The sequence below is a fragment of the Lucilia sericata genome, unplaced genomic scaffold, assembly GCF_015586225.1.
Source record: "Lucilia sericata isolate MDLA Ls3-8-SP2 unplaced genomic scaffold, ASM1558622v1 Contig001259F_arrow, whole genome shotgun sequence".
NCBI lineage: Eukaryota > Metazoa > Arthropoda > Insecta > Diptera > Calliphoridae > Lucilia > Lucilia sericata.
In genome coordinates this window covers 24,227-41,751 of record NW_023995212.1, presented here as the reverse complement: position 1 = coordinate 41,751, position 17,525 = coordinate 24,227, and the positions used below count along the sequence as shown (strand labels likewise).

The 17,525-nt window shown below is 32.6% G+C and overlaps 4 protein-coding genes across 4 annotated transcripts; 2 read left to right on the top strand and 2 right to left on the bottom strand.

The window, feature by feature from the left end:
• The first annotated feature begins 3,846 nt into the window (after positions 1 to 3,846).
• LOC119610660 (trimethyllysine dioxygenase, mitochondrial-like) lies at positions 3,847 to 5,904 on the top strand. The gene is made up of 3 exons (XM_037965975.1): positions 3,847 to 3,949; positions 4,009 to 4,787; positions 4,939 to 5,904. The coding sequence occupies exons 1-3, from the start codon at positions 3,930 to 3,932 to the stop codon at positions 5,793 to 5,795; spliced, it is 1,656 nt and encodes a 551-aa protein (XP_037821903.1). The 5' UTR covers positions 3,847 to 3,929; the 3' UTR covers positions 5,796 to 5,904.
• A 2,474-nt stretch (positions 5,905 to 8,378) lies between these two features.
• On the bottom strand, positions 8,379 to 12,155 carry LOC119610653 (tectonic). Its single transcript, XM_037965966.1, has 4 exons — positions 11,431 to 12,155; positions 11,226 to 11,373; positions 9,588 to 9,664; positions 8,379 to 9,413 (listed from the first exon to the last, which is right to left on the bottom strand). Exons 1-4 carry the CDS (start codon positions 12,103 to 12,105, stop codon positions 8,379 to 8,381), a joined length of 1,935 nt encoding a protein of 644 aa, XP_037821894.1. The 5' UTR covers positions 12,106 to 12,155.
• LOC119610655 (B9 domain-containing protein 2) lies at positions 12,121 to 12,818 on the bottom strand. Its single transcript, XM_037965967.1, has 3 exons — positions 12,692 to 12,818; positions 12,282 to 12,633; positions 12,121 to 12,216 (listed from the first exon to the last, which is right to left on the bottom strand). The coding sequence occupies exons 1-3, from the start codon at positions 12,777 to 12,779 to the stop codon at positions 12,123 to 12,125; spliced, it is 534 nt and encodes a 177-aa protein (XP_037821895.1). The 5' UTR covers positions 12,780 to 12,818; the 3' UTR covers positions 12,121 to 12,122.
• Positions 12,819 to 14,421: 1,603 nt separating this feature from the next.
• LOC119610651 (testis-specific serine/threonine-protein kinase 4) lies at positions 14,422 to 15,749 on the top strand (the record flags this gene model as incomplete). The annotated part of the gene is given in 6 exon segments (XM_037965964.1): positions 14,422 to 14,783; positions 14,894 to 14,909; positions 14,911 to 14,953; positions 14,956 to 15,043; positions 15,102 to 15,262; positions 15,344 to 15,749. Coding segments are annotated over 6 exon segments (927 nt in total), but the record flags the coding sequence as incomplete, so codon positions are not given.
• Between the last annotated feature and the right edge of the window lie 1,776 nt (positions 15,750 to 17,525).

Genomic DNA, 17,525 nt, shown 5'->3' with positions numbered 1-17,525 from the left:
CCAATCATAATGCTGTTACTCCACAGTACATTACACTTTCATGTAGAAGCAGCAAAGGTAAACAAAAAAATGAACGCGCCGGACCAGAGACTTGCGCCGATTCGGCTTAAGCCGACTAAGCCCTAGCCGCCGAACAAAATGTCAAAGCCGCCGCCGCCGAAAATTTTTCAGCTTAATACGGCTTGAAAATTTCGCCATATTTTGTACAATTTACAGAATACTTTCGCTAAATTTATAGAATTTACAATATAAAATTAATTTGTTTTCATTTAAGCAAGTTTTCTTTATCTAATAATAAGCCGCTTATTGAAATTTGGCCCGCCTCAGATATTTTCGTGTTTTACGCGCCTGATTCGAGTCGCTGCTTTTACTTCAAACCAGCTTCGTTGACGTCAACGGAGCTATACCTTTTTACATTGCTGGTATGTCATACCGTAAAGGGCTAAGGTATCAAACATGTGTATTTTAAATGGGAAGTGCAGTTGATGTCAATTCTGCCGACTGCGAAAAGAAATTCTGCTAGAATTTTTCGCGCCAAACTGTTTTCTGCATTTTTTATTTGCAAAAAAAAAAATGTTGTTGTGTGTGTGCAAAAATCTAAAGTGACAGTAATGATATTCTTTAAATAAAAAAATATTTTTTTACTAACAATTGAAATTAATAAGATTGCTATACTACTATACCGAGGGTCATTGTGCAAAGAAACAGCAAGTGTTTCGTTTAATTTAGATAAATTGTTAATAACTATGATGAAAATGTTTTTCCAGGCGGGGTTTGTTTTCGTTATTATATTGGTATTATACCCAAAAGTGTTTATTGAAATCTAGATTTGGCGTATTTGTGAGATCTAGAAGATTAAAAAATGGAAGTAATGGTGTTAATTAATTATTTATTTGTCTATAAAGAACGTCTTTCTTTTCAAGAAAGAGGAGGGAGGCATCATGATGGTCTCCTGGAAGAATGCCCACAAGAGAGTGGCAATTGTATACCTCCCTAGTCACCTAGGCGGGTGGTGGTCGGTCGGCTAGTACATAGAGTATATTATCACCTAGAGGCAATGGAAGGAAGCTGATTGCCGTATTCAGGGAGTATCCTTGGGATACATACTTATTATTATACCATTGATCTCAGCTGAATCACTACCATACACCCATAATAGAGCGCGATGTCTGTCAGGTGTGCCTTTCAGTGAAGCTCTTGTTGTCTCCAAACACTATGGTGGCCGAATATTTACAAGAAACAATTGTTAAGCCGCCTTTTATACAAATTTATAGCTTTGTAGAGACTGTCTTCACGGACCTAGAGGATATAACCTGGCTAGGTATGTAGATGTTGTTTGGGCAAAATATTGGTACTAACCATTGTGGGCTTTATGTCGACTTTAGATCCCTTATAGTTGTCACACTATATCAAATAAGCATTCTTGCTGGAATTAAAGTTTAAAGCAATTTTAATTCCAGTCAAACATTCAAATTTCAAGTGTTGAAATACACTTTCGTTACACTTTAATTCAATATCATTCTCCAGTGAAAACGAAACTTGAATTCAAGTCGAACATTACAATGTTTTTACAGTATAATTCAATGCACGAAATCTATATACATACATACGTATATAAAATTCTAACGTTACTGACTGATTCATCATCGTAGAGCCTAGAGCCTTGAAGCTAAAGAGCTGAAATTTGGGCAGGAGGTTGGTCTCCCACCAAATGGAAATTCGAATTTTTTGGGGGTTAAAAAAAGGGTAAAAACGTAAATTCGGTAACCTCAAATCTCCTAACAAAAACAGTTAAAGCTTATGGTCGTTCATTAAAAAAAAAAAGCGGACAGGTGTCCGGTAATTTTTTCAAATTCGGCCCCTTTGGGGAATAAACGGGTAAAAAACTGTAATTTGGTACTTCTTTTGCACCCCATGTATCTTTTAAACCAGAGAACATTCAAAAAATATTTTTGAATCCTTCATAACTTGACGAACAAATAAAAATATGAATTTAGTACTTTATGGATATTCGGACGTTTAAGGGGAGAAAAATTGTACCTATTTTTGGTACTTTTTTATAAAAGATTTTTTTTTTGGTTTATTAACTTATACATATGAATACATAATAACGGGCTCCCAATACGATGTTGCAACTTTTTGGAAGATAATTTTTATTTCGTTAATGGGGAGGAAAAAAGTACCAAAAAGGGTAAAAACGGGAAATTTGATTTTATTCAAGAAACACTAAATATGCTAATGGGATGTTATTTGGAACACCGGTACCAAGTGATATTTTTTGGTACTTTTTCATTCCGCAACTGGTACTTTTTGGGTTTTCTATGATATTGAAATCGAAACATGAAATTAATAATTAAGGAACTTTTCGGAACTTTTTCGTTCTACAAAGGTACTTCTTGAGTTTTCTATAAAATTTAACCTAGAAACATGAAATTAAGCAAGTAAAGTCCGGAGTAAATGAGAATCTATAAAATGGGACTTATTGGTACTTTAACGTACTTCGACTGGTACTTTTTTGACTCAGAACTTTGAAACTTGTAATTAAGTACTTGAGAATCTATAAAAGTGTAATTTTTGGTACTTTTTCGTACTTCAAAAGGAACTTTTTGAATTTTCTATAATATTAAACCTAGAAACATGAAAGCATGTAGAGCCCCGATTAAGTGAGAACCTGTAAAAGGGGACTTTTTGGTTCTTTAAAAGGTACATTTTAAGTTTTTGTATAATAATGAACCTAGAAACGTGAAATTAAGCATGTAGAGCCCGGATTAAGTGAGGTCCTATAAAGGGGACTTTTTGGTACTTTTTCGTTCTTCAAAAATATAACTCTTACTTCTTACTTATTTTAATCATAAATTACCGCTAAAATAAGAATAGTCTGCCTTTAGAGTTGCGAGTTTTCATACACTCTAATAATGTTTTCAAAGTGAAACTTTTGGAATATTTTTCAATCTCTTTGTGATCCCTTTAAATGATGTTGTTCTGGAAGAACTTTAACATCCATGTAAACATTTCGGGTAATAAATTGGGGGACTACCAATGAGGGGAGCGGAACCTCCCATATGAATTAAATACAAAAATTCGTTTATCTGGGAAACTAATAGAACTAAATTCTTAAAATTTTGCACGAAGAACTTTAATATTCATCTGACTTTCATCTGGGGGGCTTGGAGCTCCCATATGAATTAAATAGAAAAATTCGTATATCTGAGAAACTGTTAGAGCTAGAATCTTCAAATTTTACTGAAAAACATTTAGAGAATAACGGGCGGACTTTCAATGGGAGTTTGGCACTTCTCATATGAATTAAATGCAAATTTTGTATATCTGGGAAGCTATTAGATTATTCAAATATTTCATAGATTAAATTAAAATCTTAATTAACGTTCGGAATAATTGGCGAAATTGCAATAATTTGCGTGGAATCTCCCATATGTAACAGATTGTATATCTGGAAAACCATTGTAGTTAGAATCATCAAAATCGTTAAGTGAGTTTCTTATTTATATTGCTTTTAGGGTAGCACAGCACACTGGGTATAGCTAGTAAATAAACAAATAAAAAATCTTTGTTTTACGTTATTGATCATTTTCTTAATGCAAAATTTTTTAGAAACTGATTTTCTGCAATTTGTTTTATATGGAGGATAGGGTTAAATATCGGTAGATCGTAGTAGAACTTGGAGAAAGGATTTGTTTTTAATTTTTAAGAATTTTTTATTCATCCCTGCATAATTTCTCACACAACTTATAAGCTTGCTCTGTTTTGTTGTTATAAACAATATATTTGCTTCCAAAATCCCACTTTCTGATCTCTCGGATACCGTTTTTTTTTTTTAAATCGTAGAAAAATTAAAAACTAAACGTAGTTGAAAACATAGCCGGCTTACAATCGATTTTAAGCCGCCGCCGACATATTTAGTGCTCAAAATGAACGCGCCGGACAAATCGTAAGTATTTTAAAGTTTTTAAACGAAATTTTATTTAAAACATTCTTTTATTTTTTCAGTGAACCAAAAGTCTTCGTTAAATGCGCTTTACCCCAGTGTAAAGGATTACGTTTCAGTTTATTCCATAAATTTCCACGAAATCTTGAAAAATGTAAAGCCTGGTTAGCAGCTTTTGATAATCCCACACTTTATGCCATTCCCCATTTGCGCCTAATAACTATGGCTATCTGCAGTCGTCATTTTCGCATTTCGGACTATAGTCATCCTGAATCTAGGAAATTAAATGCAGTGGCAGTTCCAAGTTTAAATCTGAAGACTCTTAATCAACTGGACATGTGCCGCCATGGTAAAACGAATAAGGTGGAATATGATACTACTGAACGTTGGCCTCGTGATAATATTAATACGGAGGGGAAAGAAAATAATGAACCTAATACAACCAAAGATGAACTTAATGATGCAGAGGAATTTCCAATATCCCCTAAATGTTTTAGTAATATAAATCAAAGTTCATTAGCGTCTGATGATGCTGCTTTTCTTAATGATAATTTGGTGTCCTCTAGCAAGGATATAAGTGATTCAACTCTAGTCACTTCTTGTGTCAAAGAAGGTAATGGGTTTGAGTTGGTGGTTAATGATGGTTTTATACAGATGAAAGATTCTCAGCTGGATACTGAGGTAAAAGCTGATATATTATGGATGCGTCATATTTGTCGTTGTAGTGAATGTTTTGATAGTAAGATAAATAGGCCTTTGATAGAGTTTTTTGAATTTGATCAGGATTTGCAACCGGTAATGGCCACGGTTATAGAGGAAACTAGAAGATTGGATATAATATGTAAGTAACTATTTAGATTAGTTAAAATTAAGATCCACTTATTTCAGTTCTAGTTCAGTTCTAGTTTTCTTCTACTTTACTTCTAGTTCAGTTCTAGTACAATTCTAGTTCAGTTCTAGTTTACTTAATTATATTCTCTTCTCAATTGCAGGGAGTGATGGTCACACTTCCTCCTACAATCTCACAAAGTTATACGAACAACTACAAAAATCCCAAATAACCATCAGTCCTAACTATTTATTATGGAATTTTCAACACACTCAATTTCGCGATGATTTACAATCTATGAACTTTTACGAACTCTTACAATCGAACAAATCGGGCATCTATAAAGCCTTAGATCGTTTGCAAAAGTCAGGAGTATTAATCATAAAACAAGTACCCAAAGATGATAAAGATTCTTTACTAAAGAAATGTATCATAACTAAAATATTTAATATTTCATGCAATCAAATAATTAACGAAAAACGACAAAAGTCCTTAGGAGAACACAAGACACCACATTCAAATTGTACTTTCGAATCCATGGACAAAGGCATACAAATACTGTCAGTGCCTCAGAATAAAGAGCATTTAAAATTACAATTAAATTTAGTGGATGGTTTTCAAGCCATAGAACAATTACCCAAAACTACACAAGAATTTCTAGCACTTCATCAAATGGACTATTGTTTTGAAGATGACAAAGGTTTTAATTATAAAATCAAACAACCAGTTTTATGGAAAAGTGATTTCATGGAACGTATTTGGTTTAATCCTTATCACTTGGATTGTATTAATACACAAGATTATTGCTCGGCGACTAAACCCTTTAAACATTTAAGTGTTGCCTTGAAAATGCAACAGAACCAATGGTGTGTGGAGTTAAATTCGGAAAATATTATTATTTTAGATAATTATCGCATTTGTTGGAGTTTAAAAAATATCACAATCGATAGCGAATTGGATTGCATGTACTTGGAGAGAAAACATTACTTAAGCAGTTTGAATATATTGAAGAATATTTGATAAGGTAATTTTTTCATATTTAAATACATTTCCCTTTAGAAAAGTATTTTTATTTTCTATATTACTGTTTTAATGCTGATTTAATAAAATAGTTATTAAGAAAAAAATATTCCTAAGAGTTTTTAACTGCAAATTGTAAGAAAAACCTTCGATAGACAGTCAATATGTCCCAGCAGATTCAGTATGTATTTAAAAATTGGTGATTTATAGCCAAGTTTCCTTCAAAAGTTTGCTTTTGTTTCCTATAAAGTTTATAGTATAAACAATTATGCCAATTAATGCTATTACTATTATAATAGTAATAGCATTGGTTGGCATAATTGTTTATACTATACTTTTTCTGAATTAGAACAATTTGTTGTATACATATAATTAGATCTGAATCGATGCATCTTTTACTATTCAGTTTTAGTTCAGATATAGTTTAGTTTTAGTTCTGTTCTTGTTCAGTTCTAGTTCAGTTCTAGTTGTAGTTCTAGTTCAGTTCTAGTTAGTTCTAGTTCAGTTCTAGTTCAGTTCTAGTTCAGTTCTAGTTCAGTTCTAGTTCAGTTCTAGTTCAGTTCTAGTTCAGTTCTAGTTCAGTTCTAGTTCAGTTCTAGTTCAGTTTAGTTCAGTTCTAGTTCAGTTCTAGTTCAGTTCTAGTTCTCAGTCAGTTCCAGTTCAGTTCTAGTGCAGTTCTAGTTCAGTTCTAGTTCAGTTCTAGTTCAGTTCTAGTTCAGTTCTAGTTCAGTTCAGTTCAGTTCTAGTTCAGTTCTAGTTCAGTTCTAGTTCAGTTCTAGTTCAGTTCTAGTTCAGTTCTAGTTCAGTTCTAGTTCAGTTCTAGTTCAGTTCTAGTTCAGTTCAGTTCAGTTCTAGTTCAGTCAGTTCTAGTTCAGTTCTAGTTCAGTTCTAGTTCAGTTCTAGTTCAGTTCTAGTTCAGTTCTAGTTCAGTTCTAGTTCAGTTCTAGTTCAGTTCTAGTTCAGTTCTAGTTCAGTTCTAGTTCAGTTCTAGTTCAGTTCTAGTTCAGTTCTAGTTCAAGTTCTAGTTCAGTTCTAGTTCAGTTCTAGTTCAGTTCTAGTTCAGTTCTAGTCAGTTCTAGTTCAGTTCTAGTTCAGTGTCTAGTTCAGTTCTAGTTCAGTTCTAGTTCAGTTCTAGTTCAGTTCTAGTTCAGTTCTAGTTCAGTTCTAGTTCAGTTCTAGTTCAGTTCTAGTTCAGTTCTAGTTCAGTTCTAGTTCAGTTCTAGTTCAGTTCTAGTTCAGTTCTAGTTCAGTTCTAGTTCAGTTCTAGTTCAGTTCTAGTTCAGTTCTAGTTCAGTTTCTAGTTCAGTTCTAGTTCAGTTCTAGTTCAGTTTCTAGTTCAGTTCTAGTTCAGTTCTAGTTCAGTGTCTAGTTCAGTTCTAGTCAGTTCTAGTTCAGTCAGTTCTAGTTCAGTTCTAGTTCAGTTCTAGTTCAGTTCTAGTTCAGTTCTAGTTCAGTTCTAGTTCAGTCTAGTTCAGTTCTAGTTCAGTTCTAGTTCAGTTCTAGTTCAGTTCTAGTTCAGTTCTAGTTCAGTTCTAGTTCAGTTCTAGTTCAGTTCTAGTTCAGTTCTAGTTCAGTTCTAGTTCAGTTCTAGTTCAGTTCTAGTTCAGTTCTAGTTCAGTTCTAGTTCAGTTCTAGTTCAGTTCTAGTTCAGTTCTAGTTCAGTTCTAGTTCAGTTCAGTTCTAGTTCAGTTCTAGTTCAGTTCTAGTTCAGTTCTAGTTCAGTTCTAGTTCAGTTCTAGTTCAGTTCTAGTTCAGTCTAGTTCAGTTCTAGTTCAGTTCTAGTTCAGTTCTAGTTCAGTTCTAGTTCAGTTCTAGTTCAGTTCTAGTTCAGTTCTAGTTCAGTTCTAGTTCAGTTCTAGTTCAGTTCTAGTTCAGTTCTAGTTCAGTTCTAGTTCAGTTCTAGTTCAGTTCTAGTTCAGTTCTAGTTCAGTTCTAGTTCAGTTCTAGTTCAGTTCTAGTTCAGTTCTAGTTCAGTTCTAGTTCAGTTCTAGTTCAGTTCTAGTTCAGTTCTAGTTCAGTTCTAGTTCAGTTCTAGTTCAGTTCTAGTTCTAGTTCAGTTCTGTCAGTTCTAGTTCAGTTCTAGTTCAGTTCTAGTTCAGTTCTAGTTCAGTTCTAGTTCAGTTCTAGTTCAGTTCTAGTTCAGTTCTAGTTCAGTTCTAGTTCAGTTCTAGTTCAGTTCTAGTTCAGTTCTAGTTCAGTTCTAGTTCAGTTCTAGTTCAGTTCTAGTTCAGTTCTAGTTCAGTTCTAGTTCAGTTCTTGTTCAGTTCTAGTTCAGTTCTAGTTCAGTTCTAGTTCAGTTCTAGTTCAGTTCTAGTTCAGTTCTAGTTCAGTTTCTAGTTCAGTTCTAGTTCAGTTCTAGTTCAGTTCTAGTTCAGTTCTAGTTCAGTTCTAGTTCAGTTCTAGTTCAGTTCTAGTTCAGTTCTAGTTCAGTTGTAGTTCAGTTGTAGTTCAGTTCTAGTTCAGTTCTAGTTCAGTTCTAGTTCAGTTCTAGTTACGGAAAAGAATAATAAAAAAATTTCAATTTGTTTGATTAAAAGCATGACTAGATTATTTCAATACAAATTTAAGAAAAATCTACTAAATCTAATTATATAAATCTACAAAAACTAATACTAGAACTAAGATTACACCATATTCCAAATGCAAATCCTTTAAACTATTAGCAGCTGATATAGCTTTTTCGTGAACATCATAAAAACGCACAGTCATTGTAATGGGCACTTCCAAATTTTCATCTAAAGCAAATTCCAAATCATGACGTTCGGCCAAATGTAAAGCAGCATGCTTAATGACATTTTGCAAGGGAACATTATCCACCTCGTAGGTGGCCATATGAAATTCATATGCTAAACTTAATAAAATATTCCGGCATATAAATGTATTGGTCTCCTGTAGATATTGTCCAATTACTGAATCAAAATCGCTGTTGAAAACATTTAACGGCAACCATTTTTGTGAATCATTCTCGGGTTTACCCAATTGGGATATTAAGTAGAAAGATAATTCAGCAATTTCTAGGTCCTCACCAAATAGTTGTTTATGTATATGTTGCTGTAAATTTAAACATATTTCTGTGAAATTAGTTTTTGAGGCATCCTTTAGTAAAAGCGTTTCATTTTCCAGTTTTATTTTACAATATTTGGCTATATTAATACCGTAAGCAATATAATCTTTAGCAGGATTAAAACGGGCACATTCACCATTTTCTTTTGAAAATAAAGTTAAAATATGAGACTCGGTATTATTGGGGTTAAAGTAATTGATTATTTGATTTTTAGATGATAAAGGTAGACTTTTATTGAAAACCTCATAGCGTGCTAGGATTATTGGTTTACCCAGTAGATAACCTAAGGGCCCAGATATTACAGGGGGATATACGTTTTCTGTTGTATTTGTTTTTAAAAATTCCTTTAAAGTTTTATTTAAAAACTCTATTTCGTAAGACAACCAATATTCTGTTTTAGTACTTTCCATTTTATCCAAGGTTTTGTTTTCCTTTAGCCATAAGTCCACTATTAGCTCTTGAATATGGGTAAAATTGTGTAAGATATTTATTTTAACTTTATATAAATTAAAATTGTCCTGTCTTTCTTTTTTTAGTTCTATATCTTGAGCAATTTAGTTTGTTTTCATAACAATTATTAACCGTTATATTTTCTATATAGTTTTCCATATGTTTGTTGTTGTAAATATCATCTGGCATCGTGGGTTTGCTAAATATTTTATAGTCTTCTTGTAGTTGTTTAAATTTGATTTCAATTTCTTTTAAATTTTCATGAGAGGAAACCAGACAAGATTTTTTAGGGGTTTTAAATGATAAATGGGTTCTTGTAGGCGACAAGTGGCAGTTTGATAAGATGATGGAAGATCTGTAAAATAAAGATAAGTGTAAGTGTTTTAGCACAACAATGTTATCTATAAAATGCTCTGAGCAATACTAAGAGCAATTTTTCTAGTTTATACTCTGGTCTATAGTCTAGTCTATAGTCTAGTCTATAGTCTAGTCTATAGTCTAGTCTATAGTCTAGTCTATAGTCTAGTCTATAGTCTAGTCTATAGTCTAGTCTATAGTCTAGTCTATAGTCTAGTCTATAGTCTAGTCTATAGTCTAGTCTATAGTCTAGTCTATAGTCTAGTCTATAGTCTAGTCTATAGTCTAGTCTATAGTCTATAGTCTAGTCTATAGTCTAGTCTATAGTCTAGTCTATAGTCTAGTCTATAGTCTAGTCTATAGTCTAGTCTATAGTCTAGTCTATAGTCTAGTCTATAGTCTAGTCTATAGTCTAGTCTATAGTCTAGTCTATAGTCTAGTCTATAGTCTAGTCTATAGTCTAGTCTATAGTCTAATCTATAGTCTAGTCTATAGTCTAGTCTATAGTCTATTCTATAGTCTAGTCTATAGTCTAGTCTATAATCTAGTTATAGTCTAGTCTATAGTCTATTCTATAGTCTATTCTATAGTCTACTCATAGTCTAGTCTATAGTCTAGTTTATAGTCTAGTCTATAGTCTAGTCTATAGTCTAGTCTATAGTCTAGTCTATAGTCTAGTCTATAGTCTAGTCTATAGTCTAGTCTATAGTCTTAGTTTTATAGTCTAGTCTATAGTCTAGTCTATAGTTAGTTAGTCTAGTCTATAGTCTAGTATATGTCTAGTCTATAGCTAGTTATAGTCTAGTCTATAGTCTGTCTATAGTCTAGTCTATAGCTAGTCTATAGTCTAGCTATAGTAGTTAAGTCTAGTCTATAGCTCAGTCTATAGGCTAGTCTATCGTCTAGTCTATAGTCTAGTCTATAGTCTAGTCTATGTCTAGTCTATAGTCTATCTATAGTATGTCTATAGTCTAGTTTCTATAGTCTAGTCTATAGTATAGTCTAGTCTAGTCTATAGTCTAGTCTATAGTTCTAGTCTATAGTATAGTCTATAGTTCAAGTCTATAGCTAGTCTATAGTCAGTCTATAGTCTAGTCTAGGTAGTCTATAGTCTAGTCTAGTCTATAGTCTAATCTATAGTCTAGTCTATAGTCTAGTCTATAGTCTATTCTATAGTCTAGTCTATAGTCTAGTCTATAATCTAGTTTATAGTCTAGTCTATAGTCTATTCTATAGTCTATTCTATAGTCTACTCTATAGTCTAGTCTATAGTCTAGTTTATAGTCTAGTCTATAGTCTAGTCTATAGTCTAGTCTATAGTCTAGTCTATAGTCTAGTCTATAGTCTAGTCTATAGTCTAGTCTATAGTCTAGTCTATAGTCTAGTCTATAGCCTAGTCTATAGTCTAGTCTATAGTCTAGTCTATAGTCTAGTCTATAGTCTAGTCTATAGTCTTGAACTCCTGAATCGGAGCAAGTTCCACTTTCGAAAATTGTTCTGAATTAGGCTATAGTTTTTCATAGAAAATAGCTCTGAATTAGAGTTTCTATTTTTCTTACCAAAATTTTGTATTTCTTTAGTTTTCACATTAAATATTCTCAATATATCGCCGAATTTATAAAATTCACGATTTTTCACCTCTTCCGATTCCAATAATAAATTCGGCCATTTATTATAACGGGAAGTATCCTCAAAAGAATGTGTTACCTGAAATTACATAAATTAAAAACTAATGTTTGTAAATAATCTCTACAACGGACTTACTTCTTCTTTAACCAAAGGTTTATAGGTTCTTAACACACACAACCAACCGTCATTAATCTCACACGAAGGCAGACCATGTTGAAATTTAAAATCCTCAAAACGTCCTTCATGTATCTCTAAATCAATGGGCTCTTCTAGTTGACAACGAAATACCTTTAAAGCATCGGCGGAGCAGTCAGGATCACAACAACAATTTATATCACAAGTGTCTTGTGAAAGATCACAAAAGCAATATTGCGCTTTAATTGGCCATTTGGGCAAGGAAGTTGGTAAAGGTTCGGTAATATTTGGTTTAACCGTGGTATTAATCTCTTTATTTAAAGGTTTAATGGTGGTGGTAGTTGAGGGTTTAATGGTGGTGGTAGTAGGTTTTTTGGTGGTTGTGTTGTTGGATATTTTTACAGTTTTTTTGGGTGGAAATTCTGGCCATTCCGCATCATCTTTTGTTGCTGCAGTTGTGGTGGAAGTTGTAGAACTGGGAGTAGAGGATATTAATGGGGAATCAGTTACATCTGTTGTAATTTCCTCTGTGGTAGTTTCCTCTATTGTGGTGGTATTAGGAACCACAGTTGTGGTAACAGGTAAAGGTTTAGAAATGCCTATTTTGACGGCTTTTGTGGCAACCAATGTAATCATTAAAAACTGGCATATTAACAAAACCTTAATCGGATCCATGACTATAGTTTTCGAAATCACTTGAATTCTATGCCAAATTTAGCAAAATTACGAAAGACCAAGTTAATATCAATTATAATCTTGCCCGACGAACGTGTCTGTAATTTGTATCTATTTAAAACCAAAAGTCTCAATATTAATCTAATAATCTTGAATTAGAAAAATAAACAACAAACCTTTCCAATCCGCTGTAAATCAAATCCTCTTTACACAAAGCCAAACCGCCACCTCCAAATTTCTCTCTAACGCTATCGTACCACGAACGTGGCGCTATTTTCCAACACAATACCTCTAAACGATGGAAACCCGGTTTAGTGGGTATATGCACAAAACCATAACCTACCGGCCAACTTTTGCTTAAAACATTAACAGCATGTATTTCGACATGCAATTTAGGCCAACCTTGCACCGAAGCTGTACCCAAATGCAAATCCAAAGGTTGACAAAAATCCGAACAAGATTCTAAACGATTTGTGGCTACAAAAGTTTGACCAACTGCTTCGCCCTGGATAATGCGCCAAGCAGTTCCTTTGGAAAGCAAATATTGCATAAAATCTGATTTTAGTTAAGCCCAATTACTACTCACCACTTTGTAAACTCCACTTGCAGAATATATGAGGTTCTTGAAAATCAACTGCTTTCAATATTTGTCCTATAATATGAACTTCCGCCATCAATATATTTTCGCTCGCATTGAATTATTTTTATTCAACATTTGTTCATTATTATTTCTACTTATTTATTATGATTTTCATAATTTTTTTAGTTTTACAGTTTCGATTTCTAAAGCGAATGGTTCAATTTTTCCTTTTGCTTTTAAAAATGATTTCAATTTGTTTATATAACTCTGGTAACCATGGTTTACCTAAGGGTTGCTTTGTATGTCCTTTAATTACTACAACAATGGAAACCCTTAAGATAGAAAATAGCCGTTAAAAAGGTTGTTAACTTGGCTAAGTTAATTTATTTTTTTAAGGGAGTAAGTTTTTAGGGGTGTTATTTAATAAATTAGATACACCTGCAATATCTTCTTGTTCAGTGCTAGTTCAGTTCTCGTTCAGTTCTAGTTCAGTTCCAGTTCAGTTCTAGTTCAGTTCTAGTTCAGTTCTAGTTCAGTTCTAGTTCAGTTCTAGTTCAGTTCTAGCAGTTCAGTTCAGTTCTAGTTCAGTTCTAGTTCAGTTCTAGTTCAGTTCTAGTCAGTTCTAGTTCAGTTCTAGTTCAGTTCTAGTTCAGTTCTAGTTCAGTTAGTTCAGTTCTAGTTCAGTTCTAGTTCAGTTCTAGTTCAGTTCTAGTTCAGTTCTAGTCAGTTCTAGTCAGTTCTAGTTCAGTTCTAGTTCAGTTCTAGTTCAGTTTCTAGTCAGTTCTAGTTCAGTTCTAGTTCAGTTCTAGTTCAGTTTAGTTCAGTTCTAGTCAGTTCTAGTTCAGTTCTAGTTCGTTCTAGTTCAAGTTCTAGTTCAGTTCTAGTTCAGTTTCTAGTTCAGTTCTAGTTCAGTTATAGTTCAGTTCTAGTTCAGTTCTAGTTCAGTTCTAGTCAGTTCTAGTTCAGTTCTAGTTCAGTTCTAGTTCAGTTCTAGTTCAGTCTCTAGTCAGTTCTAGTTCAGTTCTAGTTCAGTTCTAGTTCAGTTCTAGTTCAGTTCTAGTTCAGTTCTAGTTCAGTTCTAGTTCAGTTCTAGTTCAGTTCTAGTTTCAGTTCTAGTTCAGTTCTAGTTCAGTTCTAGTTCAGTTCTAGTTCAGTTTAGTTTCAGTTCTAGTTCAGTTCTAGTTCAGTTCTAGTTCAGTTCTAGTTCAGTCTAGTCAGTTCTAGTTCAGTTCTAGTTCAGTTCTAGTTCAGTTGTAGTTCAGTTGTAGTTCAGTTGTAGTTCAGTTGTAGTTCAGTTGTAGTTCAGTTCTAGTTCAGTTCTAGTTCAGTTCTAGTTCAGTTCTAGTTCAGTTTTAGTTCAGTTCTAGTTCAGACTGACATTTAGTACCTATTCCGTGCGTATATCACATTTGATATATGTGATCCATCCCTTAATATTATGTTCATCACATTAAATTTTTGACACCATACTTTAAAAATTTACAATTTACTATTAAATTTTCAAACATAAAGGAAAATAGGAAATTTTTTCCAAATTTACAAAATTCTTAGTAATAAATCATAAATAAAAGCCAAAAAAATTCCAAGAAACTTAATCTCTCTCTGTAAAGATCAGCAGTTAAAGAGAGATTTTATTAAAGACTCAAAAAACTTGAAACACAGCTGCCTTTTTCAAATTTTAAAAAGTCCTCTGGCGAATAAGAGGAACCGCAATTTTCTCTTTTTGAAGTTTTTGAAACTGCCAAAAAACGAGTTTCCACGATGAAACACCACGCACTAGTACTGCTGCTAAAACCGGACAGGGTTCCGAACAAGTGTCTCCCGCGGGCAGTGGTACTAATAAAGCGGGAAAACCTAAATCGATTTTGGAAGAACATGGCATATTGATGGGTAAAGTTATTGGGTCCGGTAATTATGCCAAGGTCAAGATAGGTTATTCCGAAGAGTATGGCAAGAGAGTCGCTATTAAAATTATATCGAAGGTTAAGGCTCCGGCAGAGTATACACAAAAATTTTTACCCCGAGAAATAGAGGCCGTAAAGGGTTTGCATCATGATAATCTGATAACATTTTATCAGAGTATCGAAACGAGTCATAGGTGAGTGGAGGAATGAGTTCTCTTCTGCTATGAAAAGCTATAGAGTGGACTAGAGACTTATCTTTAGACTAGAATATAGATTAGACTAAACTATTTTTATTTTTCTTAAGAGTCTACTTAATCATGCCAATTGGCTGAGAATGGCACTCTTTTGGATTATGTGCGCGATAAAAATATTTAGATGAAACTCAGTCACGTAAATTATTTCAACAATTAATAAGTGCTGTGGAATATATACATTCTAAAGGAGTGGTGCACAGGTAATCCCAAATGTTAGTTAACAAATTTTGAATTAATAAGGAGCCATTTGTCTTTTAGAGATATAAAATGTGAAAATCTTTTATTGGATGAAAATTACAACCTAAAACTAATCGATTTCGGGTTTGCACGGAAAGACACGCGTACCAGTGATCAACAAGTGATATTATCGAAGACATTTTGTGGCAGTTATGCCTATGCTAGTCCAGAGATTCTAAAAGGTAACAGAAGATAGACTTTTAGTGAATATATTGGGATATGGGGATTGCTTTTAAAACCAGCTTTCTTTCCTGTACCCACAGGTGTTGCTTACGATCCATTTCATTCTGATATCTGGGCCTGTGGTGTGGTCTGCTATGCCATGATATTTGGTCGTCTACCCTACGATGGTTCTAATGTACATGTTTTATTAAAACGTATTAACTCTTCATTGGTTTTCCCCAAAATACCGACAGCCAGTAGCGAGTGTAAACATTTGATTTTACATATTCTGGCTCCCTTGAAGATGCGTTATAATATTGCACAAATTAAAGAAGATCCCTGGATGAACATGTCATGAGAAGTCGGAAGGAATGGTACTAAAGAGGTGTACAGGAGAGATGAAGGTTTTTTGGAATAAGGCAAAAGTAAATATGAAATAAAACAAATGTTTCGGCTAAGATTTTCATTTAAATATTTTAATAAAATTTATTTCTTTTAATAATAAAATCACGATGTTTTTTATTTAAAGCTTTAACTTGAATAAAACTTGTTTTTGTTTGTTTATGATTTTCACGCTGTTACCTTTAGGCCAATAAATTCAATTAAAAATTTCCTTAATTTTTATAAAACATTTTCTCCAACCATTTCGTGATATAATGCCAAACAAACAACTAAAAACAAACTAAAATTTTACAAAAAAATCTACAAAATATATTAAAAACACCACAAGAAAAAACTTGAAATATTTAAGCAACTAAAAAAGTACAAAGTTTAAATAAAAAATGGCTACTTTATTAAAACTGATAATGGAAAACCGTTATACAGGATGTGGTTGGTCGTAACAGTCTATGTTTGAAAAACTTGCCTTGATTTCAGCCTTAGGGTTAAAAGCATTACTTTACACTTGAGCCTTTTTCTGTTCTGTACTTCGCCAACACTGAGGTACCTCAGGAAAGTTAAATGAATCAACACTAGAATCCAAATGGCACTACGGAATTGTATCCTATAAATTGAACATGACCGTACGTAATGTACCTGTAAGTAATTTAACCGTAAGTAAGTAAGTAAGTCAAGTAAGTAAGTAAGTAAGTAAGTAAGTAAGTAAGTAAGTAAGTAAGTAAGTAAGTAAGTAAGTAAGTAAGTAAGAAGTAAGTAAGTAAGTAAGTAAGTAAGTAAGTAAGTAAGTAAGTAAGTAAGTAAGTAAGTAGTAAGTAAGTAAGTAAGTAAGTAAGTAAGTAAGTAAGTAAGTAAGTAAGTAGTAAGTAAGTAAGTAAGTAAGTAAGTAAGTAAGTAAGTAAGTAAGTAAGTAAGTAAGTAAGTAAGTAAGTAAGTAAGTAAGTAAGTAAGTAAGTAAGTAAGTAGTAAGTAAGTAAGTAAGTAAGTAAGTAAGTAGTAAGTAAGTAAGTAAGTAAGTAAGTAAGTAAGTAAGTACGTAAGTAAGTAAGTAAGTAAGTAAGTAAGTAAGTAAGTAAGTAAGTAAGTAAGTAAGTAAGTAAGTAAGTAAAGTAAGTAAGTAAGTAAGTAAGTAAGTAAGTAAGTAAGTAAGTAAGTAAGTAAGTAAGTAAGTAAGTAAGTAAGTAAGTAAGTAAGTAAGTAAGTAAGTAAGTAAGTAAGTAAGTAAGTAAAGTAAGTAAGTAAGTAAGAAGTAAGTAGTAGTAAGTAAGTAAGTAAGTAAGTAAGTAAAGTAAGTAAGTAAGTAAGTAAGTAAGTAAGTAAGTAAGTAAGTAAGTAAGTAAGTAAGTAAAAGTAAGTAAGTAAGTAAGTAAGTAAGTAAGTAAGTAAGTAAGTAAGTAAGTAAGTAAGTAAGTAAGTAAGTAAGTAAGTAAGTAAGTAAGTAAGTAAGTAAGTAAGTAAGTAAGTAAGTAAGTAAGTAAGTAAGTAAGTAAGTAAGTAAGTAAGTAAGTAAGTAAGTAAGTAAGTAAGTAAGTAAGTAAGTAAGTAAGTAAGTAAGTAAGTAAGTAAGTAAGTAAGTAAGTAAGTAAGTAAGTAAGTAAGTAAGTAAGTAAGTAAGTAAGTAAGTAAGTAAGTAAGTAAGTAAGTAAGTAAGTAAGTAAGTAAGTAAGTAAGTAAGTAAGTAAGTAAGTAAGTAAGTAAGTAAGTAAGTAAGTAAGTAAGTAAGAAGTAAGTAAGTAAGTAAGTAAGTAAGTAAGTAAGTAAGTAAGTAAGTAAGTAAGTAAGTAAGTAAGTAAGTAAGTAAGTAAGTAAGTAAGTAAGTAAGTAAGTAAGTAAGTAAGTAAGTAAGTAAGTAAGTAAGTAAGTAAGTAAGTAAGTAAGTAAGTAAGT